Below are 26,473 nucleotides of genomic sequence, written 5' to 3'. Positions count from 1 at the left end.
TAGGCAAGACACCAGCTCTTTTGAAATGGCCCAATGATGGGGAGAGAGGGAGCATATAAGATACTCGAGGCATCACACAAGAGAAATGCATCCTTTCCCCATCTTATCTTCCTCTGGGTCTGCTTCACTCTATTTGTCTCCACCAGCAATTCCCCCGATGCCCAGATTCTAGTAGCACTCTATAAAGGCATTTGATTTCATAATTATTCTAGGTCTTTCTTGTGCATGCACATTCTTTGTTTATCTCTCTCTACTCCTCCAGTCTGAAGATAAAGCCGTTTTTGTGAAAATGGGAAAGGTTAAGGGGAGAAAGAACTGGAGCCTCTTTATCTTTCTGGCTTTTCTTTCCCAGAGGGAAGGGGTGATATTTTACTGAGCTAGGAGGGAATTATTTTCAGAATTGTGGGGGTCCCCCATTTCTCTGCACTCTGGGGAGGGGCCTACCATAAACAATGCAGGGAAGAGCTCTTGAGTGTGCATATAGACATTAACCTGAAGTAGACTGGATATAGAAATAGCAATACAGTCCCGTACAAAGAGGTTTCTAAACATAGAATATTGATGACTCTGCAATTTGATAATTGCTCTAATTAGGAATGAGGCAAGTAGATTTTGATTGGTTTGCTTAACAGAAAATTTTAGATACAGCTCTGTTTTAACCGTCAAACCCAAAATAAAGTTGCTTTGTTTTTTTTTTTTTGTTTTTTTTTTTTGAGACAGGGTCTCACTCTGTGCCCAGGCTGGAGTGCAGGGGTGTGATCTCCACTCACTGCAGCCTCAGCCTCAACCTCTCCAGGCTCAAATGATCCTCCCACCTCAGCCTCCCAAGTAGCTGGGACTACAGGTGCACGTCACCACACCCGGCTAATTTTTGTATTTTTTGTAGACACAGGGTCTCTCCATGTTGCCCAGGCTGGTCTCAAACTTCTAGGCTCAAGTGATCTGCCTGCCTTGGCCTCTCAAAGTGCTGGGATTACCGACATGAGCCACCACACCCAGCCAGCAAATAAAGTATCCTATACTTATGCAGCCTCCACAGTTTGCATAATATCTTCTCAAGCATCATTTTGTTTGATACTCATGATAAACCTGTGGGCTAGGGCAAAACATTTGCAAAAGGGAAACCTAGGCTCAGAGAGGTGAAGTAACTTAAGCAGGTCACACAGCTAGTGGGTGGTGGAGCTGAGTTTTGAATCCCATTCTAGTGCTTCTCTGAAAACATTGCTTTACTTCTCACTTATATTTCAGACTTGTAAAATAAAACACATGGAAGTTGGATAATTGATGATACAAATACAATAGCTGGTACACTAGATAATGTTTCTTGAGTACCTGTAATGCCAGGGGTTGGGGAAAGGGCTACTATGGTTGGATGGCATGAGTCCTGCCTTCAGGGAGCTTTCTTTGAAACAGGTAAAGAAATATACAAGCAACAAATGTACATTATTTTAGAACAAAATGGATGTATTAGTGCTTGTGGATGCTGAATAAATGAGAGTCCTTTATAGAAGTCTTTATGAGAGAAAGGGGTTTTGAATCAGATCCTGAAGGATATGTACAAAGACTAAGGGAAGGGCATTCAAACCAGGTGCAGAGGCATGGCGGGAGAAAAGAGAGATGTTAGAGAGTCAGCTTCATTATGGTGGACTATTAATAAACAGGAAAAGAACACTTGTTTATCACTTATTTAAAATCTGCTCTGCATAAGACATAGTGTAAAGCTGCGGTTACAGCGGTGTGCAAAAGAGAAAGGTCCTTGCTTTCATATTGCTTAATTTTGCTGGGAGAGACTAAATATTGATTGTTGGTAATAAAATAAACAAGCATTTCAGATGATGATAATTACTTTGAAGGAAAAGGACAGGATCCTATGAGAGTGTATAGTACAGCAACACAAATTAGAGTACTAGAGTGATATTTGAGCTGGTATGAGAAAGAGCAGGAGTTAACCAGGCAGATAGTTTTGGCACAGGAAGCAGGGAAGGGAATGGTTAGGACAAAGGGTGGAACATGTGCAGAGGTCTGGCGGGCACTGGAAGAACTAGAAAAAGGCCTGTGTGCCGGCATTGCGAGAGTGGAGGGGTGAGTGGTAGAAGATGGGGCTTGGAAGGGGGAACAAACTTCATCATATTTTGGTCTTTATTCCAAAAGCCTTGGGAAACTGCTGAAGTATTTTAAGCAGGAATGACATGATCAAATCTTCCTTCTAAAAGGATCACTTTGGCTGCAGTGTGGAGAATGTTTTGGAGTGGGGAGTAATAGAGGTTTTGAAGCAACCCCTCAGGAGGTTACCATAGTGGTCCAGGCTGGAGATGATAGTGGCTTGGTGCAGGGTGGTGGCAGTGGAGGTGGAGAGGAGTGGGAGGTTTCCATAGAGATTTAGGAGACAGAATGTACAGTACTTGGTGACATATTAGATAATGGAGAAGCAAATGGCAAGGATGGTTACCTTGGCTACCAAGATAAAGAACCTTGAAAAGGGAAGAAGATGAAATCAGCTTCAGATATCAGGCAGGCAGTTGGGTCTGTAGGTCAGAGGCTTAAGATGAGAACCCAGCTGCAATTAAATGTATAAGTCATCAGCGTGTAACTGACAAGGGAATCGCTGAGCATGGATGCATTTTCCCAGATAGAAAAGAGCATTAAATGAGGAAAGAAGGATGAAGCAGTGAGAATGTGCACTGGCCAGGTAGAACAAGCCAGTCCAGGAGCAGCTGGGGAGGTGGACAGAAAACCAAAAGGTGTTGGAGTGTTACGTCGTCGAGGTGGAATAAAACTACTGAAAACAACAAAGCAGGGTATCTTTCAATTGATCTCTAGACCCATTTCCTCATCACACCCCAAATCTGTTATGTGGTGGCTATGCATCTCTGGATCTGAGACACTTGTGTAGTTAGTATTAAGGTATGTTTATTTATTATTTTATTACTGTGAACAGATTGCAGTGTGTGTATGTGTGGTGTGTGTCTGTGTCTTCTGCCTAAAACAATAACCTCCTTTCCTTTCTCCCACGTCACTGCACTTTTGGCTGCCGCCGTGGTTTGTTGCAAATCTGAGCTCATTTAATCCCACAGAGTATTAAACAATATCTGGTCTTGGTGGCTCTGTCATTCCACTGCAGGCGCCCCACCTTCATTTGCCAGCTGGGATCTTTTAATGAGCTAGCTGTGCACAGTTGAATAGTAAAACCCTTTTAGCTGGTGAAATATGTTTGAAGAACTCACCGTTGCAATGTTCCATGTGAGGCCTACTTCCACTCTCGCTGGCATTCTCTTTTCAGGATGGCTGCAGCTCCTCCAAGTTACTGTTTTGTGGCCTTCCCTCCACGTGCTAAGGATGGTCTGGTGGTATTTGGGAAAAATTCAGCCCGACCCAGAGATGAAGTGCAAGAGGTTGTGTATTTCTCGGCTGCTGATCACGAACAGGAGAGCAAGGTTGAGGTACGTCGTGCATTGCAGTCTCGTGAGTAACACTTACTCTCTTTTCTCTTTTCTTGGAAGCTTGCTCACAAGTCAGAGCTGTCATGTCAGTTCTGCTGATTCCTGTTTCCATGCAGGTTTGCTCATAGCCTTGAAAACAAGGTCATGGGAGAGCTCTATGCTCATTGCTATGGCCGTTGTTTTGTAATTAAGTAAAATATGTACATAGTTCTGAAGTGAAATCTAAAAAACAAGATTTATTCACAGAAGTCTGACTTCTATCCTTGTCCCCTTTACTCCATGATCTTTTCCCCTATAGGTAATCAAGTTTTGGAAGATCTTGGTTTATCCTTCCATTTGCAAAATTACACATATATATGTAATAAATCACATACACAGGTGTGTGTTCATCCTGGTCCCTTTCCTCCTTTCTTTGATTAACAGCAGCATGCCATGTATACTTTTCTCTACTTTGCATTTTGTTTCATTTTTATTTTACTATTTTATTTTCTTCAATCAGCTTTCTAAGGTTGAATCTCTACTTTGTATTTTTCAACTTAAAACATATTCTGGAGATCACTCCCTACAGTACATGCAGCTCATAATTCCTCATTTAGAACTGCGTGGTGTTTCATTCTATGGATGTTATCATAGTTAACCAGCCCCATATTGCTGCTGGACATTTGGGTTGTTTTCAGTCTATTGCTATTACAAACAACACTGAAGTGGATAACAGCCTTATGCATCTGTCCTAGTGTCTGGCCTCAGTTTATATATTTTTATCATGATAAAACATTATCCATTCTTATTTTGAGTCTTTTAAAAATACTATTTTTGTCAGTATTTCTTTGGGATAGATGCCTATAAATGAAATTGCTGGGTCACAGGTAAATAAAAATGTAGTTTTATTAAATATTATCAAATTTCCTTCCATAGGTGGTGTACCATTTTGCGTTTGCATCAGCACTGTATGACAATGCTTGTTTCTTCATATTCCCAGAATGTGTTGTCAGACTTTCACAATGGCTATTTTATGTTAATTGTACTTTCTGCCATTTTACTAAATTCTTTTATTGGTTGTGTCAACTTTTATCATTGATTCTCTTGGGGTTTCCAGGTATATTGTTATATCACCCGCACATAGAGACTGTTTAGTTGTTCTTCTGTCTTTAATTGTTTTCTTGTTTTATTGCTTTGGCTTATATCTCAGGTTTTATGTTAAGTAGTAGTTGAAATAGTGGTTGTCCTTGGCTCTGCACCTGACCTGAGTGGGGCTGTCTCTAGTGCTTCCCTATTAAGTAAGCTGGTGATTTTGGGATTGAGATTTATGTAGTTTTATGTGCCATTGTACCTGGGTTATGTTAAAAAGTATACATAAGCCGGGTACAGTGACACATGCCTGTAGTCCCAGATACCCTGGAGGCTGAAGTGGGAGGATCACTTGAGCCCAGGAAGTTGAGAGTAGCCTGGACAACATGGTAAGACCCCATCTCTTTAAAAAAAAAAAAAAAAAAGTATACATGAATTTCTATTTTGAGTATTTCTAAAAATAACAACTCAGGAATAGATATTAAATTTTGTTAGATATCTTTTCAGTACTTATGGAGATAATCACTTATTTTTTTCTTTATGTGATAAATTGAACCATCTTTGCATTCAGGGCATAACCTTCTTGGTTATGTTTTATTTATAAGTATATTTACCTGTGTGTGTTTCTCTGTGTGTGTGTGTTTAGATGGTAATTTGAAATGAAAATCTGCAGAAAATAAATTAGGGCTAGTAAATGAAGAAGCTCTTTTCACTGCATAACCTCTATTCTTTGGTGCTCTGTGCTTCACAAAATAAACTGATTTTTCTGATGTTTGTGCTTGGTTTCAAATAGGCATTCATCAATTTGTATTTTCCTTTTTTTTTCTTAAACTCTTCCATTACGTCCAATGTGTATTTTATTTTCTTATCTAAATCTTAAATCACTGGCTCTGTTTCAGTTCTTTAAAAGCAGTAATCGGCACCAAAGAGGAACAGAACTCTATGAGGGGCTGCTTATTTTACATGAATTTAACAAAGGCACTGAAATGAACAGGCAAGTGGGCAGGACTTCACATGGGCTGTCTGGATGGTCTGGTGGCAGACTGTCTCCTACTGGGCTTTCACCAGACCCACTTTCCTCTCTTACTGAGCCACTAACTTAATAAAAACCCCTGAAACTTTAGTGAGACTTTCCTTTCCTACAGGTGAAGAAGAGTGCTAGGTTCCCTGGTGAGCATGTTAGGTTTTAAAGGGGTGGTTATTCATCAGTGAGTGAATGTCCACGTTATTTGGGTCCAAATGTTTCTCTCTTTTCCTGGAATAGAGTGGACTCAGTGTGGATAAAGTTTGCTGGTTTGAGTTGTTACTGACCTTCCCTGTCTGTCCTTCCTGAACATTTCTACCCTTTTTTTCCCGAGAGACATACAAACTAAAATAATCTTTGATTTTCACATGGGCAGATTTAAGTTCCCAAAGGTGGCTGCACCAAATCCCATCCCACGTGCCCTTCTTCCGGTGCGAAGGGCACTCCTCCCATGAAGAGGGAAAGGTGAGTCTACGCCCTTCACTCTCACTGTGAATCTTTGAGGGCTTGTGATTGCTCTGACCAGTGGAGCATGGTGGAAGTGATGCTATGTGACTTCCAGGGCTGGGCCATAAAAGGATACAGCCTCTCTCTCTCTCTCTCTTTCCTCTCTCTCTCTCTCTTGCTACTCTCTCTCTTGTTCCTCGGTCTCTCAGATGATCCCAGGCCCCAGACACTGGAGTGGAGACACATTATCCCTGCTATTTGCTGTTCAAATCCATGAGCATTAAAAAAGGTGTTTTATACCACTAAATTTTGGGGTAATTTGTTAAGTAGCCATAGTAACTTCAAAAATCACACAAGACAATTTATAAACATGTCTGAAATGAATATTTCAAAACATTTTGTTTTCTTTTTTGGAGGATAGGCTACTTAACTCTTACTTTACTCTCATGGTTACAATTATTTTAAGGGCGAGGCTAGATTTCTTTTGCTAGTTAACAATGGTTTATGATTACTCAGATATATTTAGGTTAAATCCTATCCCCTTCCATAAGTACAGTGTGATATATACCATAATTAGCCTCTAAGGCAGCTCTGACCTCTCTTCTGAGTTCCATACCTGTGTTTTGAGCTTCCTCTTTGCATTCCCACTTGCATATTCTGCAGGTGAAATAACCTCACAGGTAAGAAAGCAAATTCATTTCCCCCAGCTCATATATCCCTGTTGCTCTAACAGCACCATTGTCGGCCACGTTTATGCTAGAAGCCCACAGGAAACATTGACCCTCACTTCCCCCTGCCCCCATCCCCAGTGCACAGGGACAGCTGTCACTGAGTCCCGCTGCCCCCTCTCTTGTGTGTCCATCTCCTCCCCGCTGCCCCTGACTCGTTCAGACTGAGTCCATCTCTCTTCTGCTACAATCTTATTCGTCCCTGGGTCTCTTTCTCCTGTTTCTTCTCCCTACAGGGTTACCAAAATTTTCTTCCCAGAACATAGCTCTATCACTCCCTTGCTGAAAAGTGTTTCGTATTGTTTAAAGGATGAGAGTCCAAGCTGATTTGTGTGCCATTCAGAACTCTTCCCAACTGGCAGCCTGCTCACTTTTCCTTTCTTTTATTCTCTTTCTTTTCTATTTTAAATTAATAGACTATTTTTAGAGCAGTTTTATGTTTACAGAAAAATGAACGGAAGGCACAGAGTTCCTAAACAGCCCCTTACCCTGCCCCCAGTTTCCCCTGCTAGTAACGTCTGGCATCAGTGTGGTACATTTGCTACAATTGATGGGCCAGTATTGACACAGTATATATATATTTTGTTTTCTGAGACAGACTCTAGCTTTGTCACCCAGGCTAGAGTGCAGTGGCATGATCTCGGCTCACTGCAACCTCCAGCTCCCGGGTTCAAGCAATGCTCTTGCTTCAGCCTTCCAAATAGCTGGGATTACAGGTGCCCACCATCATGCCCGGCTAATTTTTGTATTTTTAGTAGAAACGGGATTTCACCATGTTGACCAGGCTGTCTTGAACTCCTGACCTCAAGTGATCCACCCGCCTTGGCCTCCCAAAGTGCTGGGATTATGGGTGTGAGCCATTGAGCCCGGCCTGATACAGTATTATTAACTAAAGTTCATAGTTTATACTCTTTGTGTTGTATATCCTGTGGGTGTACCTATATGTATAATGACAAACCATTGTAGACTCATAGAGAATACTTTTGCTACCCTAGAGGTTCTGTGCTCCACCAATTCACCCACCTACCCTAGCCCCCAGAAATCACTGATCTTACTGTGTCCATGCTTTTGCCTTTCCTAAAATGTCACATAGTTGGAATCATTCAGTGTGTAGCCTTTTCAGATTGGCTTTTTTAACTTAGTAATGTGCATTTAAGGTTTCTTCCTGTCTTTTCCAAGCTTGATGACGCATTTCTTTTTATCACTGAACAATATTCCATTGTCTGGATATACCAGGTTATTTTTCCATTCACCCATTGAAGGACATCTTAGTTCATTCTAAAGTTTGGCAATTATGAACATAGCTGTTATAAATATTTGTGTGCAGTCTTTTGTGTAGACATAAGTTTTTAACTCATTTAGCTAAAGACATTTTAAAATGCAGTTTTTCATTTTGAATAGGTAATCATATATTTATGTGGTTCAAAGATTGAATGATATTTAAAAGGTTCACAGTAAGAAGTCTTCCTCCCTTGTCTCCATCCTGTATAACTCTTTTTATTAATTTCATGCATATCCTTCCAGTATTTTATGCAAACACACACAAAACTGAATATCTGGCCTTATATTCTATTTTTTTGTGTGAATGCAGCACCTTACGTACACTACTATTAAACATGATTTTTAGGCCAGGCGCGGTGGCTCAAGCCTGTAATCCCAGCACTTTGGGAGGCCAAGACGGGCGGATCACGAGGTCAGGAGATCGAGACCATCCTGGCTAATACGGTGAAACCCTGTCTCTACTTAAAAATACAAAAAACTAGCCGGGCGACGAGGCGGGCGCCTGTAGTCCCAGCTACTCGGGAGGCTGAGGCAGGAGAATGGCGTAAACCCGGGAGGCGGAGCTTGCAGTGAGCTGAGATCCGGCCACTGCACTCCAGCCTGGGTGGCAGAGCAAGACTCCGTCTCAAAAAAAAAAAAAAAAAAAAAAAAAAAAAAAAACATGATTTTTAAATATGTAACTTTGAACTTACAGAAAAGATCTGCACTTTCCTATTTTCACTTAATAACATTTTCTAAAGATTTTTCCATATCTAGAGATTGTCCTTATTTTTTTCTTACAGGTACATAGTAATCTGTTGTGAAGATATACCGTAGTTTATTTAATTAGTGCTCTGTTGGTGGATGCTTGGGTTCTTTCCAGTATTTTGCTAGTCCAGAAAGTGCAGCTATGAAGAACCTTGTACATAAGTCATTTTGTGCATGTATGGAGATAGCCATTGGATGTACTTCCAAATGTAGCATCATTGGGTCACAGGGTAAAGCTTTTATAAGAATTGACGTCCATAAGTGTTGTATGATTTCCTGCTTACTTTTCTATTCTCATTCTTAGCTGAGCCCTCTCAGCTTGTACTCTAGGCCCCAGCTACACTGAACTGCTTGCCATTTCTTGAGCAAATAACACACTTGCCATTTTTCTGTGCTTTTGCTCTTTCTGTCCTTTGCTGAGAAGATCCTTCTTCTCCCTTCCTCTCATCTACTTGGTAGACTTCTGTTTATCCTTCCAGGCCTCAACACCAATATCCCCTCCTCCCTTTAACCTGACACTCCTCTATGCATGTCAGTTGAAATTTACAACCACCTGAAACTAGGAGGATGAGTTCTGGCCGGGGAGAGAGGGGTCCTAGGTTTGTGTTTTGCCTCTCCCTTTATAGGGTCTTGGGCCTTTGAGCCTCTCTGAAACTCAGTTTCCTTATTTACCAGATAGAGATCATAATACTTCCCTCTGCCTGCATTACAGGCTTTAGTGAGACACGCGTGAGCTGATGCATGAAAGCACTTTGTAAAGCTTTAAGGAGAACGTTGGGAAGAAGGATTTTTTTTTGTTTTTTTAAAGAGTGAACTCATGTTGAGAATTGCTGTGACTCCGGGTCTCAGTTCCAAAACTATCTTTGGCACATCACATACTACTGAATCTGCTTTTCAAACTTACTCTTACCCCTTTAGTTCCCTTACAGTTACATCTGTCTCCATCTCCTATACTTGTCCCAAGTACAGAATGATGGGTTCTTTCCATATTTAGGTGTAGGAGCCACAATTACTATCACGTAACTTTTATACAAGCAACTATTAAAATACAGACTTTTAAACTATGAAGAGTAAGAACTTTTCTTAAAAACCCATCTATTCCTCAGCCATTTCATGACATTTTATTTTATTTTATTTTATTTTATTTTATTTTATTTATTTTATTTTATGTTTGAGACAGAGTCTCACTCTGTCACCCAGGCTGGAGTGCAGTGGCACAATCTCAGTTCACTGCAACCTCTGCCTCCTGGGTTCAAGCGATTCTCCTGCCTCAGCCTCCCAAGTAGCTGAGATTACAGGCATGTACCACCATAGCCAGCTGTTTTTTGTATTTTTGCTAGAGACAGGGTTTCATCATGTTGGCCAGGCTGGTCTCAAACTCCTGAGCTCAAGTGATCCATCCACTTCGGCCTCCCAAAGCATTGGGATTACAGGTGTGAGCCTTCACGCCCAGCCCAGTTCATGACATTTTAAACACATATCCTGAGGTTTCCCTAGAAACCTCATACTTGAGTATTGAGGTCCCAGGAAATAATTTTCTAAGAATATAACCCTCTATTTTATAATTTAGTATGTAATAATTTAATTACATAAATCATTTAATAATTATATAATTTAATTACATATACATAATTATATTATTTAATAATTATATTGTTTAATAATTATATGAAACCAATTACATAATAGATGGTTATATTTTCAGAAAATGATTTCCTGGGACCTCAACACTCTCAAGTATGAGGTTTCTAGGGCAACCTCTGGACACATGCAAAAATCATACAAAAAATCGTGTGGACTCCTCATTCATCCACTCACCCACCTGCCAACTGATCCTCCTTTCCAGGCGGCTCTCCCTTCAACTTGTCCACTTAGCCACCCTCTATCCGCCTGTCAGTCAGTCCCATGTCAGTCAGTCCCATCCAGCCATCATCTCCATATGTCAAATTCACTGTACTTAAGACTAGAAGAGTAAGAAATAAGATCCTCCAGCACAGAGTTCCTCAGTTTCCAAAATTACACTGGATTTATTTTTTCAGCTGCAGTTTGCAGATTGGAACATCCTAATTTTATATTCTTTAGTCTTTCCCTTGTGTATTTTGGGCTTTTAATAACATCTCTTTTGGTTGCAGGGTAGGATGGGTAAATAGGTATCAGTATTTGAAAGTGCCTCTGTCCTCTCTGAGGATGCATCAGAGAACTCATCTCAACTTTACCCCAAGTCCTGCCCTCCCTCTAGGTAGACATGTTGAAGAAGCAGAGGAATAACTTCCTGGATTATGGTGTGCGTGTGTGTGTGTGTGTGTGTGTGTGTGTTTGTGTGTACGTGTGTATGCATGCATGCTCATGGATGATACAGGTCCATTCCTACATGGTTGAACCTTCTATTTAGGAAAAAAAATGGATCCAACATTAGACTTCTTTTCCAGAAAAACAGTGGGATTTTGGCTAAGGTTTACATTACTTATACTTGGTGTCCAAGAGGCTAATTATACCAGAATTTATGGAGACAGAATTCTTTATAACAAAGTTAGATTTGACACATAATATTTTTTAAAAGAGTCTTTCTTTGTTAATAAATATTGTCTTCATTATTTCCTTTTTTAAAGTCTTTATCATTTCCTCATTTTTTTTCAAATTAGCTTAAATTTTTGTCTGTTTTCCACTACATGAAATACTGTATGGATTCAGTTTCATCAATGAATTTATATAACTTTCATGATTTGGGGAAGGCTTTTGGTAGATCATTTCCCCTTTCTTTATCATTGAAAATATTTACAAGAAGAATAGAAAATTACCAGTTAATGATGGCTGGTAGCATTGTTAGTAAAATTGTCCAGATGGAGGCTATATTTGTGGTGTGTGGGGTGTGTGTATGTTGCGGGGGTAGAGGGAGCTGAATTTTAATTCTGAAAGTTATTTCTTACAATAGGAAAGTACAGGTCATTCTGGAATCAGAGAGAGCTGAGCAAAGCTTCATGACCACTGGGCAGATTTGCACTATTCCTTCCTTCCTTCCTTCCTTCCTTCCTTCCTTCCTTCCTTCCTTCCTTCCTTCCTTCCTTCCTTCCTTCCTTCCTTCCTTCCTTCCTTCCTTCCTTCCTTCCTTCCTTCCTCCCTCCCTCCCTCCCTCCCTCCCTCCCTCCCTCTGTCCCTCCTGCCTCCCTCCCTCTGTCCCTCCTGCCTCCCTCCCTACTCCCTCCCTCCTTCCCTCCCTCTCCCTGCCACCTTTCTTTTTTTCTTCCTTCCTTCCTTTCTTTTTTTGTTTTCTTCTAGCCAGCTCCAGATTCAGGAGTCCCCAGTCTTCTATGGAGTCAGAAGTGTCTCCCTCACTTCCAAGAGAGCATGACTTAGCAGAGGACTTCCTTCCATCATATCCCCTTTCCCAAATGCATTTCTGATCTCAGACCTTTGCATTGTTCCTCCCCAAAGATCTTATGCTTCAGTGAAATAAAAAACAGTTCTTCTAAAGGATGGTTGAGGATGTTGTCCTCTGATCTCAGCACCTTCTTTTGTCTTTATTTAAACTTATATGAACCTTAAGAATACATTTCCTAAAACCAGTCAAACAGCAGGCAAGACACTGGGGTAAAAAAATAAAATAAAAACAAACATGCAGGGCATGGTGGCACACACCTCTTGTCCCAGCTACTTGGGAGGCTTAGAGGGGAGGATCGCTTGAGCCCAAGTGTTGGGAGGACAGCCTAGGCAACATAGTAAGACTTCATCTCCAAAACAAACAAAAAATACACACATACACACACACACACACTCACATATGTAATTAAAAATAAATAAAAAATCCTCAGTGATAATTATCAATGCTCCTTTAGAGCTACAAATTTTTAAAAGCTAAAAACATCTCTCCAAAGCATCCTATTTTCCTTGCCATCTTCCCCCACCCTGAGAAGTTTGGCTGACTCATCACCTCATCTCACAGTGGTTTTTGCTGGTGGTGCCAGGGTTGTGTTCACCATCTGAGTACAGTACGAAAGGCACAATGGTTGTGTTTCATTAATTGAAACGTCTATTGTGTGAGTGTCTCTGTTTCCCCTTTCACTGGGTGGTATCCAGAAATAGTGTGTGCTGGAATGTGGATGGGGCGAAGTGACGGCATAAAGCTGATCTTGCTTTTCATTTCCGACGTAATCACACAAAATAATGAAGGGCTTGCTCTGCAAAATTGTTTTTGTCTTTGGCTCTAGGGTCTTTTCAAGGCTCATGTTTTCTATCCTCCAACCTAACCTGGCAGGTGGTCCCTGAGGGAGTGGCAAGCTCAGGACAGGCGGATCCTTGGAAACCCCCTGATTAGCACTGGGCATGCTGACATTTAGAAGTATGCTTCCGCACACTCCTGCTCTGGGCATTCTTATATTGTTATGTGACTTGGGCACCCAGAAGTCACACTAGCTGACAGATTTGTTTTATGAAAGGCTGGGTGGGAGTGGCCGTGGGGCAGAAAGACCAAGTGCTCATCTCTTTCCACAGTTCACTTTAATAACCAAAGCTGAGACCAGAACCATCTCTGTAAAGATCCATCTTTTAAGGGGTGAACACTTTCCTTTTTTCTTTTTCTTTTCTAATAGAAATTAAGCTAGGACTTTTGACTTGGGGAACTAAATTGTTTTTGCCACACAGAAAGAAGATGTCAGGTGCTTTTTGGCTATTTGTACCTGGAGAAACCTCTTTTGCTTCCTCAAATCTGACTTCTCTGGCTCATTAATAATGTGGCAGTTGTAAAGGTGGGTGGATTTGATATTTAAAAATGGCTGTGGAGTTCATGTTCTAGATGGCTGACTTTACCAAGTTTAGCTAATTAAATTTTGTGTAAGTGTTCCTGATTTTGTGAGATTTGCTCCCAAAGTGGGATTTTAAGTAGCCAGTCTATCTACATGAGACAAGTGTGTTTACCCCTCCCCCACCTCACCTTGTTGTGATTAGCCAGATTTAAAACATAATGGAGCAGGTGTGAATGGCTGTCATAGAAGAGCCCTTATGAGGCCCGTGCTCTGTGGCCTGTGACAAAGATGCAGCAAGGGGCATGTGTTACAGGCTCGGGGCCTCGCTGCCTGGCTGCCTGGCTGCCTGGCTTTCGGTCTGGTGCTTAGGAGGGCTGATTGGGCCCATCTGGCTACTTGGGGATCCCCTTCCTTCCTCACCATTCCAAGTTTGGCCTGAAAAGCAAGTTAGCTGCATATATTTTGAACTCCTACGAAGCCCATCTGGTCTTTTTGATTCCGTTGTCAACATTTTTTTAATCAGGCAGTCCGTATTAAGCCCTTGCAGTTCTGTGCCTTAATGACATCATGGCAGCTCCCCCACATGGCACAGCAGACACCTCTCTGGACTTTGGAGACCCTTGACATGCCCCTTCCTCTCTTAAGTCCTTAGCCACCTTGATGGCTGGCCCATTTTTTAAAGTCAACTCAGATTCCTCCCACTTGATACAGCCTCTAGAGGACCATGTGGATGTGTTCCTCATTTCTTTGAACTTTTACCTTCTATGCTCCCTTAGATCTTTGTAGTTTCTCCATCCATCCACTCAGCCACCCATCCAAAAAAAGGCTTATTGATGCCTGATATGTACCAGACTTGGGGTATGTCAGTGAATTAAATAACAAAGATATCCCCTTTCCCTCTTGGGGCTTACACTCTAGCTGGGGGAGATAGTATACATAAACAGTATATGCAATAAGTCCGTCAGTTCTATAGTATTTCAGAAGGGGATAAATGTAATGGAACAGGAAAGAGGAAAAGCAGAGCAGGGATTGGGTGGATCAGAAGGGCAGAGCAGGAGGCAATGGCAAGATGCTGTAGGAAGGAAGCAGGCAGGCCTTGGAGACCCTGAAGCTGGCCTGGGCTCATAGGAATTTGTGTGCATGCCTTTGCCTTCCTCCCCAACCAAAAGGACAGGGCCTGGGCCTCCTCACTGATTTCTGCTTGCAGCATTTAGCACAAAATGCTTTGCGTGTAATTGGTGCTCTGTAAATAATTGGGAAAATAGAAATGAGTGTGTAAAAATGAATCTGAGGACAAATAAACCATTTCCTAATTTTTACTTCTTTTCCTGCCCTTTTAAAAACCTGTATAATAAATCTGTGCTTAAGAAGCTGAGATTAGTTTTCTATTTACTTGTTGCTTTCAAGACAAAAGTTGTCACTGGCACAGGGGTTTTGGAAAGTGTTGGTCAATGCCTGGACTACTTTTTGACAGAGTGCAATGTTAAGATGTAAACGTCAATTCCATTTCAGAAGAGCACAGAGGAGCAGTTTGATTACTGCTGTGGCCAGCTTTGTGCTCTACAAGAATCATTATTTTTTTTTGAATAACTAACTTTTGGGAACTGCATAGGGGACAAATCTTGAGTATATTTTATTGTCAGTTTGCCATGAAAAATTCAAGAGTCTCTTGAAAAACTCTGGATATAATTAGCTTTCAGTTTGCAAATATTTATCGAGTTAAATGACATTATCCCAGCGCACAGCAACACCTAACATGAATTGTGCAGAGCCAAAGTCACCTGACCAACGTGTGTGCCACACGGGTTTCAGCTCTTACATGAGGTTTAGCAGTTATGGGAAGTCAATACAGAATAGCTTTGTGGGCTGCATTCAGTCGATATAGCTGGGTCTTGAGTTAAAAAAAGAAAGATCTAAGACTGCTGTTGCTTTCAGCTGCCCAATTTAAAACGTAAATGACTCCTGCAGCTGATAAAATTCTCCCTTGAGAGTTCCAGAGCACTGTGTAACTTAGAGACTTGAATTCAATACAGCATCTACCACACAAAGAGTGTGTCATAGGCTCATAGAATGTCAGAGTCAGGAGGCCCCCATGGGGAAGCTAGTTGCAGGTTCCTCTGCCGTGGGTCACAATGTGGGGAGGGAAAAGGGAAGCACAGGAGGGCGAGACTCTGAGGGTTACCCACACCCTGGTCCCAGGCCTCTTCTTCCCTTTGCCTGGACATACTTGGCCTGATTTTATTGTGCTTATGATTCTGTGTAAGAGTTTGTATGAAGAAAGTGTTCTGAGGTTAAAAATACTTGGGAAGAAATAGTTTGACTCAAAGTAGCTCCCTCATTTTCCAGGTAAAGCCGTCGCAGCCTGGAGAAGGTAAGATGCCCCACTAAGTTGCATGTTCTGCAGTTCTGAGAGCAGCTGGAGATGCACCTCCGTGGGACTGTTTCCTTCTGTGTCCACCTCTTTGTCTTAGTGTGAGGATCAAATGGGACAGACAGGAAAGCCCACAGTGTAATACAGTAGTGAAATGCAAATGTTATGATCCTTTTCTGCTTTCCACCACTAGAGCAACCATGTAAGTTATCAAACTGTGTTACAGGAAACCCCAATAGTCCTTGCAGGGGAACTCAGTGTTCTGCTTTCTTTAGACAAAGATCTTCCCTTTTATCTGCTTTCTATCTTAGGCTTCTAGATAAAGTTTCTTTTGAAGGTAGGGCTCGTAAATAGCTGTGTTCAATATTGGTGAATGCTGGCAGCCGCCTGTGCCTGTTGAAATGGGCAGGCTTAGGATGTTCAGGATGATGACTGGCTGAATAGCTGGTTCAAGATGATTGCCCTATTACGTGAGCACCAGGAATAGATTGGCATGAGCCACACAGACTGAAACTCACCATGGAGACTTTTGAGCGGCATTGTGAAGATTTAAAAATCAGGGTATTCCCAAAGCCTTTTATTTTTTGGCTCTGTTTATAACTGACACGATGGTACAGTGTAAGTACCCAGGAGGAAATGAGGTAGTACCTGACAGGTGATGGCGTTTTCTTTCCTGTGTTTGTTTTTCAGTGCACTTACATTTCAATCGACCAAGTTCCGAGGACCCATGCCATAATGATAAGCAGACCCGCCTGGCTCTGGGGGGCAGAAATGGGAGCCAATGAACATGGAGTGTGCATAGCCAATGAAGCCATCAACACCAGAGAGCCAGCTGCCGAGATAGAAGCCTTGCTGGGGATGGATCTGGTCAGGTACTGCACGGTGATTCTTTGAAACAACTTCCCAGAAAAGGTTGGAACTGGGGACAGGATGTATTTCTCCCTAAACCTTACATTTTTTAACATAATCCTTCCAAAGATGGTGTGTGCCTTTTGATAGAAACTTGAAGATGATGGGGTAAATGAATGGATTACAATGGAATGTTATTTAACAATAAAAATAATCAAGTGCCTGGGCATGGTGGCTCATGCCTGTAATCCCAGCACTTTGGGAGGCCAAAGCAGGTGGATCACCTGAGGTCAGGAGTTTGAGACCAACATGGTGAAACTCCATCTATATGAAAAATACAAAAATTAACCGAGTGTGGTGCTGGGCGCCTATAATCCCAGCTACTCAGGAGGCAGTGGCAGGAGAATTGCTGGAACCTGGAAGATGCAGGTTGCAGTGAGCCGAGATCATGTCATTGCACTCCAGCCTAGGCAACAACAGCAAGACTCCATTAAAAAAAAAAAAAAAAGAAGAATCAAGTACAGATACATACTAAAGCATAATGATCATGAAAACATTATACCGAGAGAGAAGCCAGACACAAAAGGTCATATATTATATGATTCTATTTATATGAAATATACAGAATAGGCAAATCCATAGAGGCAGGAAGTTAGATTAGTGGTTGCCTGGGGTTTGGATGTGGGTGAGAGAATGGGGAGCGATTCCTAATGGGCATGAGCTTTCTTTTGTGGGTATTGAAAGTGTTCTAAACCTTAGATTGTGGTGATGGCTGCACAACTTTGTGAGTATACTAAAAGCCACTGAACTGTATAGTTTAAATGGGTGGATTTTATAGTACTTGAAATATATAATATATATATAAATATGAAAAACCATAAACCAGAAAAGAAAAATTGAACAGAGATCACTTCCCTCCTTTCCTCTCTATGTCTCAGTTGTTTTTTCTTCCTTTTTCTCCTCTCCCAGCCGCTATACAGCAGAAGGAACCTGCTGTGCGAGCTGGATAGGGCAGGAATCTTTGTACACTCCTGTGTCATAAGCACTGAGAACTGTGTGCCTGGCCTGTAATGAGTGATCAATAACTGAATTTTGAATGAATGACTAAAGTAGAAGGTAGGCTGGAACAAAGCAACATTCTGAAATGCCTTGTTTTGTCCCTGAAATAGTGAATTGAAATAAAATCATGACGTAGTTGAAAGAAGATTGGGCTGGGAGCTGGAGTTCTTGGCTTTCATTGTGGGTGTACCAAGTTACATCACCTCTCTGGGCCACAGTTTCCTCATTTTTTCAATATGAGGTCTAGACTGGATGACTTCTGAAGAACTCCCAAAGCTAACATCCTAGAAAAAGGAATGGGGTTGGACTTTGGTTTTGCAGGGGAAATGGCACATTTAGACAGCGGCCTCGGAAACTCACTCCTCAGCCACCTGATGGAGAGGTCTGCCAGGGACACCCTTTTGGTAGCACAGTGACTTCCTGCCTTTCTTACCTTTCCTTACCATTCCTCATTCTTATAAACTCGGCAAGAGCAGCTTCCCTGAGCTGGGGAAAAGGCAGAAAAAGCCAGTTTTTAAAAACCAGTTATTTATAGCTAGTTTTCTCTTGATTCGCAAACTGAAATGTATAGAATACCAAGAAGTTTTGAGCTTATGTTTTGACAGCTCTCCAGTATTTTTTATTGTATTTGCAGTATGGGACTTATAGAACAGGCAAAATTACCATTTTAATAGTTGATTTCTAAGGAACAGTGGAAAAGGATTTTTTGTCTTTCTTCAGAGCCCCTGATGTATCTTTTTAAGATTATCAACCAATAAAGCAACAGGAGTTTACTGAATATCTACTTTGTGCTAGACTCTGTGGGCACATGAAGCAGCTCAAAGCTTCAAAGTGATTTTAGTCTGGTTGCAGGAAGAAGAAAATTGAACAATGGAAATTGTAAGAGTAATATAAGAAGATAGTGGGAGAGAGGTAACTCAAAGTAATCTGAGATTTGATGCCACGTGAATGGCACAGAATTCCATGGTGTGGCCTTCAGCAAACACTGCAGGATGTTCACAGATTATCACAGACTGGTCATATTTGTGAATGCTTTGAGGGGGAGGTTCATTTGACCTGAAGCTACAAGGCTGAGGGAGGTAGACAGAGAAGATATGTTTGTCATAGACTTGCTGTTGTGATAATTAGCAAGGTCCGGAGTAGATGACAGGATGAGAGTTTAACCTTCACCATATAACTTTAACTCCATGTTGGGCTAGCCATGTCCAGCTATTGCAATAAAAAGGGTGTGAAGAGGACCTGTCACTGGTAGATTCTTCAGGGTGGGGATGGACAACTGGAGAGTGAGCAAGGTGGTAAAGAGCTTCATTGAGTGACAGAACAGCTCTCAGGAGACCCAAAGTGGGTAGCTCCATTCTGCACCTTAAGTGGATCTTTGCGTTCAGGGTCTGGTTTCATCTTTAAAGCAGCTGTGATCAGTTCAGCCAAGCATAGCCAGATTTTTAAGGGTCATTTCATACCAACGAAATCTTAAAAGTAACTCATGTTCATTACCCAGCATTCTCTCTCTCTCTCTCTCTTTTTTAGAGAAGTCTTGCTCTGTTTCCCGGGAGTATAGTGGTATGATCTCAGCTGACTGCAACCTCTGCCTCCCAGGTTCAAGCGATTCTCCTGCCTCAGCCTCCTGAGTAGATGGGATTACAGCTGTATGCCACCACACCCAGCTAATTTTCGTATTTTTAGTAGGGACAGAATTTCACCATGTTGACCAGGCTGGTCTTGAACTTCTGACCTCAAGTGATCCGCCTGCCTCAGCCTCCCAGAGTGCTGGGATTACAGGCATGGATCACCACATCCAGCCCCAGATTTCCTTTTTGATGATTTAATTCCTGTATTAACTTTTAAGAAACTCCAGATGATATTGATACTGCAGGTCGAAAAACCACAGTTTGAGTGGCAAGTTCTAGAGTAGTGGTTCTCAAAGTGTGGCTGGTGAACAAGCATCGCCTGGGAACTTGCTGGAAATGTAAATTCTCAGTCCCTACTTCACACCCAGGGCCAACAACCTGTTTTAACAAGTTCTCCAGCTGGTGCTGGTGCATGGTTATGGTGAGAACCACTGCTCCAGGGGAAACTTTCTGTCAGTTGGTTGCATTCTCTTAATTTGGGGCTCGGTGCCTAGGTATTGCTGTGTAAGGAACCACTACTTTTCTCTGGCCTTGCTTGCACTCTGTGCCTAGTGCCAGTTCCTCCCTGGACAGCTCCTATGAGAGCAGGCTATATCCATTTCACGTGCTCTTTCAAGGGCCTGCTAGACTGTGGTTAATTATTCAATGAATACAGCACTTACCCCTATACTTATCCTGGTACTTTGTACTTTCCAGCAGCATGTGAAATCCAACCTCAGCTCAAAGAGACATAAGGGAATGACAGTAGTAATGTAAGAGGCAGTGATTTTAAGATAAAGGTATAATTTGTGTATGTTTCCTAGAGGCGTATGGGAATGTAAGCATTAGGCAATACTGTTTTTATAATGTGTTTTCAGTAACATTTATCTGAAAGCTAAGCTTCATCTGTTATTTTTGATTCACTGTTCTCTGACCACTAGTCCCTTTCTCCTGAGGAAGAGGCACATAAAGACACGTACACATTTTTGCATGTTTCATGAAGTTGGTTCCAAGTAATGAGTAGCCAATAGGAGCTAACATAAAAGTGGGAATTTGGCCAGGTACACTGGCTTGTGCCTGTAATCTCAGTGTCACATGATCCTTAGGGTGTTGCTTTTCCAGCCAGAAACCTCTGTGGCTGGTGACACCTTTGCCTGAGTTTTGGTCAGGCTGCTGGGTTTTTTCCATCACTTGACCTGGCATGCCCTACTCAGCTCACGCTACTGGCCTGGATCTCATGCCTTCCAAGGGCAAGCCAGGCGCAGAGGGGCAAGGGGTATGTGAGCAAGCATGGGGTCCAGCCACTTCACACAGCCAGGTGTGCCAGCTGCAGCGGGATGGGCAGTTCTAGGCATTGGCACAGGCGCTGGCACAGGTGCTAGCTCTGTGCGAGGCTGCAGCTGGACCAGGCATACTGCAAATGGCTTCCCCTGCAGTCACCAAGGAACATGGTGGTGTCTGGCAGCTTGGAAATGCCAGGAACTGCAGAGCCCCAAAGAGGGTGTCACAGCCCTGGCTCGGGGAGCCCCTAGGTCTGGACTCCCCCAAGGGCTGCAGCTGTTCTCTCCTTCTCATCACCTGCAATGTGGCGAATGGTGGGGGATGGGGGCATGCTTCAGCACTGTGTTACAGCTCTTTAAGTTCCACCATTTGGCAGGTCCCAAGTTCTTGTCCCATGTTCAGGAAGAAGGAGATACATAGACAGCTGGAGAGTGAGCAAGGTGGTGAGGAGCTTCATTGAGTGACAGAACAGCTCTCAGGAGAGTCAAAGTGGGTAGCTCCATTCTGCAGGGAGGTCATCCTGACAAGTATCCAGCAGAGGAGAGTATCCGGCAGAGAGGAGACCTGTAGTGGGTAGCTCCCTTCCCCAGGCAGGTCATCCCAACGAGTCAAGGAGGCCCAAAGTTGGTAGCTCCTTCCTACAGCTGGTAGTCACAGTGTCTGTGTGAGTCTGGCTGAGTCTGGGGTTTTTATGGGCTCAGAAAGGAGGAAGTGCTTACTGATCGGGTCATGGGCAGGCCCAGAAAAAGCACCATAAGTTCTCACTCTGAGCTGCGTACTCCACCCGGAACTGGCAGTCCAGGCTTCAGGCCGTTCCTGGCTTAAAGGTGGGGTTTCACTGGAGACCTGCTCTTTTCCGCCCGGGAACCTGTCTGCCTCCTGCCATTAACATGGCATCCATGGTGCCTAGGTTTTTCATCCTGGGGGGCACTGGCAGGCTCACACTGAGCTACCCTCAGCCCTCCCAACCTCCCTCCCATGCTCATTGGTGCCTGAAGTCTGGAGAAGCCCAGGGTGGCAGGGGGCTGGCATGTCAGCACCACCCTGAGCATGTGCACACCCAGCCAGGTTGCGATAGCACCTGGGCTCAGCCACAGCTTTGCTCTGCACTGGAGCAGGCGGTGGGAGCAGGAAGAGGTCAGGGAGCAGGAAGCAGGTACTTCCAAGCCTATAGGGGCAAGGGCTTCCTGGGCTCCTGACAGCACAGGGATGCGCAGGTCCAGAGCAGCTGCAGCTGTGTCTGGGAGCATGGGGCTCCCACCCTGCCAACTCGGTAGGGGTCGGGACTCCCACCAGCCTCACAAAGCACGCAACCCAGGCCCCGCCTCCCCATTGCAGCCGACATCTTCACAGTGGCTCCTCCAGATGGGCCACCACTGCTATCACCAGCACTGTAGGAGGTGAGTCATGAGGATCACTTGAGCCCAGGAGTTCAACACCAGCCTGGGCAACATGGCAAAAGCCTGTTTCTACAAAACAAATGCAAAATGTAGCTGGTTGCACTATTGCATGCTTGTAGTCCCAACTACTTGAGAGGATGAGGTGGGAGGATTGCTGAGTCCATGAGGTCAGGGCTGCAGTGAACCATGATTGCATTACTGCACTCCAGCCTGGGTGACAGGTTGAGACCCTGTCTAAAAGAAGGAAACAAAGGGCCTGACATGGTGGCTTATGCCCCGTAATCTTAGCACTCTGGGAGGCCGAAGTAGGAGGATTGCTTGAGCCTAGGAGTTCAAGACCAGCCTCGGCAACATGGTAAAATCTTCTATCTACAAAATATACAAAATTAACCCAGTATGATGGCCCATGCCTGTGGTCCCAGCTACTTGGGAGGCTGAGGTGGGAGGTTTGCTTGAACCCAGGTGGGGAGGTTGCAGTGAGCTGAGATCATGCCACTGTACTCCAGCCTGGGTCACAGAACAAGACTCTGTCTCAAAAAAAAAAAAAAGAAGGAAAGAAAGGGGAATTTATTTTCTGGATGTTAGGGTGCATTTTTTCTTTCTTTCTTTTTTTTTTTTTTTTTTTGACAGACTCTTGCTCTGTCACCCAGGCTGGAGTGCAGTGGCACCATCTCGGCTCACTGCAACCTCTGCCTCCTGGGTTCACGCCATTCTCCTGCCTCAGCCTCCCGAGTAGGTGGGACTACAGGTGCCCACCACCACACCCAACTAATTTTTTGTATTTTTAGTAGAGACAGGGTTTCACCATGTTTGCCAGGATGGTCTAGATCTCTTGACCTCGTGATCCGCCCGCCTCGGCCTCCCAAAGTGCTGGGATTACAGGCGTGAACCACCACGTGCAGCCTAGGGTGCCACTTATAATCCAAGGTCTGTCAGACGTGATAGATCTGGGCCTCAACATGGATGAGAACTAGGAAGCATTTGGAACCTCTGTCAGAAGTATGCTGGTAAATGTTTAATAACCAGCCTGGTGGAGGAAAGGGGCAGCGCTGTTTGAGTCCTTTTTCAATTTCCTTAGTGTAAATACTCCCACCGTGATGGGTTTCAAGCTACCAACAGTTTCACAACTGGCTCAAAATCCCTAAAATTTAACCATCTGCTCTCCAAGCTGGTAGCAACTGGCTCCAGCAGATTGCTGCCTTCTTTCAGTATTTCTTGCCTTTTCTTCCCTTTGCATAACTACTTTATTCTTTTTTTTGCTACTCCCATTTGTGTTTAACAATGGCACTAAAACCTGGTCAATTCCAATATTTCAGAACATCTTATAATTCTGGACGCATTCCATCAGACCTTCAGCATGTTAAAAATCACAAAAGTCCTTGACAGAAGGCCAGTGTGAAAATTTGGAAAGGTCTGTAATTTGTCTTTAGGTTGTTGGTGAATGTGAGGACTCAGGTGATTTAAAAGGAGGCTCAGTCACCATTTGTAGGCAGGAGGAACCTGTGTAATTAGAGTTACTATTTCCTGAACACTATGGTAAGACATGCTTTGCAAGTATTATTTCATTTAACTCTCACAGTCACCCAGTGAAGTAGGGCTCCTCCCTTTGAGAGGTGAGGACACTGGAGCTTAGGAGGATTAAAGGAGTTGCCCAAGGCCCCAGAGCTAGAAGGTGGCTAAGCCAGGGATCCCAGGGCCTGCTAACCTCAGAGAGGCCACTCCTCTATGTGGTGGAACATATTTTACTTCAACTGTCAATGACACGGGAATTTCAGGACACTGAGAGATGGAGCTAAGTCAAAAAGTTTCACACGCTCTTTCCCTAGATCACCTTCACATCCATCACCTGTGTTATTACTCATCTTAGTCCATTTGGGCTGCTATAACAAACATACCATAGCCTAGGGGGTTTAAACTACACAAATTTATTTTTCACATTCCTAGAGACTGGGAAATCTGAGATCAAGGCGCCGGCAGACCCAGTGTCTGGGGAGAGCCTGCTTGCTGGTTTGCAGACGGCCATCTTTCCCTGTGTCCTCACATGGCAGAGAACAGAGAAAGAGGACACGTTCTGGTATCTCTTCTTTTAAAGGCACTAATCCCATCATGGTGCCTCCACCCCTCATGACCTCATCACCTCCCAAAGGCCCCGCCTACCATACCATCACACTGGGGATTAGGCTTAACATATGAATTTTTGGGGGAAACCAGGGGGACAAGCAATCACTTCACAGCATTACCTTCCTGCTTCCAGCCCTCTGGCTGAAGGCTGGGAATTTCCAATTTCCAAAAGGTCCTGACCCCAGAAGGGCCTGGCGGACTGCTTGATTGTGGAGGAGGAAGATTATTTGCACCTGAGTCCAGTAAGAATACTAGGCCCATCTCTCTAAGGGGGCAGTGTTGCCTCTTTTTATTACTTTTCCCAAGTCAGTGATTATATGTCCATGGCAAATCTAGTTTTACCTGATTTGAGATAGAAAGGGACAGGGGTCTCCTAATCCATGGAGGCACAGATGTTGAAAAGATAAGCGAATTTCTAAACAAAGGGGCTTTAAGCAGGGGAAGTACAGGTGTGACCCATCTTTCTCAGTGAGATGTGTTAACTTTTCAGGAGCAGGCAGGGTGAGCTTGACCTGTGAGAAGGTCATGCATGGGCTCCCAAGGAAAGCTTTTCCCATAAAACTAGGAATTGAATTCAGGAGCATCTAATTCCCAGGCCCAGAACAAGCTGGACAAAGCACACACTTTGGAAAGATTTGAACTGCACAGAAGATAGATGTTACAGTGGGACTCTAACCTTGGCCCGTTGAGTTTCTTCCCCTTCCCTGTCTTGGTCCTGCCCATGCGGAGGGGTAGCAGCCAAAGTGAAATTAGGCATGGGGCCAGAGAGCACTGCCGTCTTCCGGAATCACATGAATCTGCCCCATGTAGGAGGTGAGACTCTTGGGAATGGCTTTAACGTAGTCCTCTGGATGCCGTGTGACTTGGGGCCCCAGGTCCCTCTGGCATCTCTTCTGCACCCAGTGACATGGGATTCATCTGCATTTCTCAGTTGCAGAGGGCGAGGGTGTAACCCTGGTGTTATTCACGGCACTTGTCCTATGGAGCAGTGGGTCTGTCCTCATCGCATGGTAGGAAGACCAGGTGGGAATAATCAGGTGGGACAAAGGGGTATCTCAGACCCACGGTCCTGGTACAAAGGATAGGAGGGTGAAATCAGAATTAGGTCTGTGGATAGTGCTGAGGTCCTGTTGCCAACTCTGCCAGAGGATATCAAAGTCAGCATGGGAGGGCAAGTGCACGTGCTAGGGCCTCAGTGTGGAATGCACACAGGCAGAACATCAGAAGAGTGCACTAGAGATAAAAAAAGATAAGTCACAAGCTCTGAAGACGGGGCTGTTACAGCTGACTGTGTATTCACATGCTCCTAACACATGTTTGCACGGGCAAGTTGGCGCCCTGCAAAGGCCCTGGGAACAGGATTCTGCCTGGAATGTCTGTATGAGGCAGTGACCAGGGGGCTACCAGGGACCTGTGGAAAGGAGGAAGGAGGCCTTTGAGTGTGCACAGCTTGGGCTTCTGAGAGGCACTCATAGCACCTTTGTTCCGGAGCCTTAAGATAAGATGAGTGCTGCTTCTGTTCCTTCTCTTTGGAGAAGATGACATTGACCAAAGGAAAAGTCAGCTGAATTCAATCTTCTAATGGGTTTATTCTTTTATCCCTCTCCTAAGGTTTTAGGGTTCAGCTTTGTAAATTACTGCCTTGTAACCGAGTCTTGCTACATAAGCTTAAACTGAGAAATGTCAAATGAATTTTCATGTAATTATTTGACTACAAACATAAGCATGTTATAATAATCAGCCTATAGATTAGTTGTATTAGCTTTTCTTCTCCCTGGCAGCACAGTAAAATATCCCTTTAGGAAGCTTCAAATTAGATAACTTTGAATAGTTGTTACTTCTCAAGTTGAAAATTCACCAAGAACTGGCTTGTACCACCATTGTAGTAGTGCCATTGCCCAGGTTCTAAGACTTCTGTGTTCCTGCCACCTGAATTATAATTCGAATGAACAGATGAATAAATGGACACTTCCTGAGTACATGGCATGTACCATCCTCTTTCATAGCAGCCCGAGAGGGAGGTAGTATTGTTTTCAATCTGCAGATGAGAAAAATCAAGGTTTGGAAAGGTCACATTACTTAAGATCATAATGCCAGTGAGTAGCAGAGCCAGAACTAGAAGCTGGGTCCATTTATCTCTGAGTCATATGTTTCTCTGCCACAGTGTTCTAACTCCAGAAATTGACTGGTCACTTTCCTGGTCACAGGCACTAGCACTGCATATTTTCATGGATGCTATCTCATAAACCTACTCTTATAGCAACTAAATGATGTGGGCATTCATTTTATAGATGACATAAAACTGAAGTTC

General features: G+C 43.5%; 1 protein-coding gene across 2 annotated transcripts in view; it reads left to right on the top strand.

Annotated features, from left to right (window-relative positions):
- The window catches only part of SCRN1 (secernin 1), a 71,089-nt gene that overhangs the window by 19,488 nt on the left and 25,128 nt on the right, over window positions 1-26,473 (top strand). Inside the window, exons 2-3 of one of the 2 annotated variants that reach the window (XM_010376655.2) lie at window positions 3,281-3,440; window positions 16,536-16,717. In XM_010376655.2, coding sequence (XP_010374957.2) covers window positions 3,282-3,440; window positions 16,536-16,717 — 341 coding nt within the window. In that variant the 5' untranslated portion in view covers window position 3,281. Of the gene's footprint in view, window positions 1-3,280; window positions 3,441-16,326; window positions 16,407-16,535; window positions 16,718-26,473 lie in introns of those variants that run through there. The other variant, XM_030922135.1, reaches the window with a different exon arrangement.

The sequence above is a fragment of the Rhinopithecus roxellana genome, chromosome 18 (genome assembly GCF_007565055.1).
Source record: "Rhinopithecus roxellana isolate Shanxi Qingling chromosome 18, ASM756505v1, whole genome shotgun sequence".
In the NCBI taxonomy this organism is placed as follows: domain Eukaryota; kingdom Metazoa; phylum Chordata; class Mammalia; order Primates; family Cercopithecidae; genus Rhinopithecus; species Rhinopithecus roxellana.
This window is presented reverse-complemented; position numbering and strand designations above follow the sequence as displayed.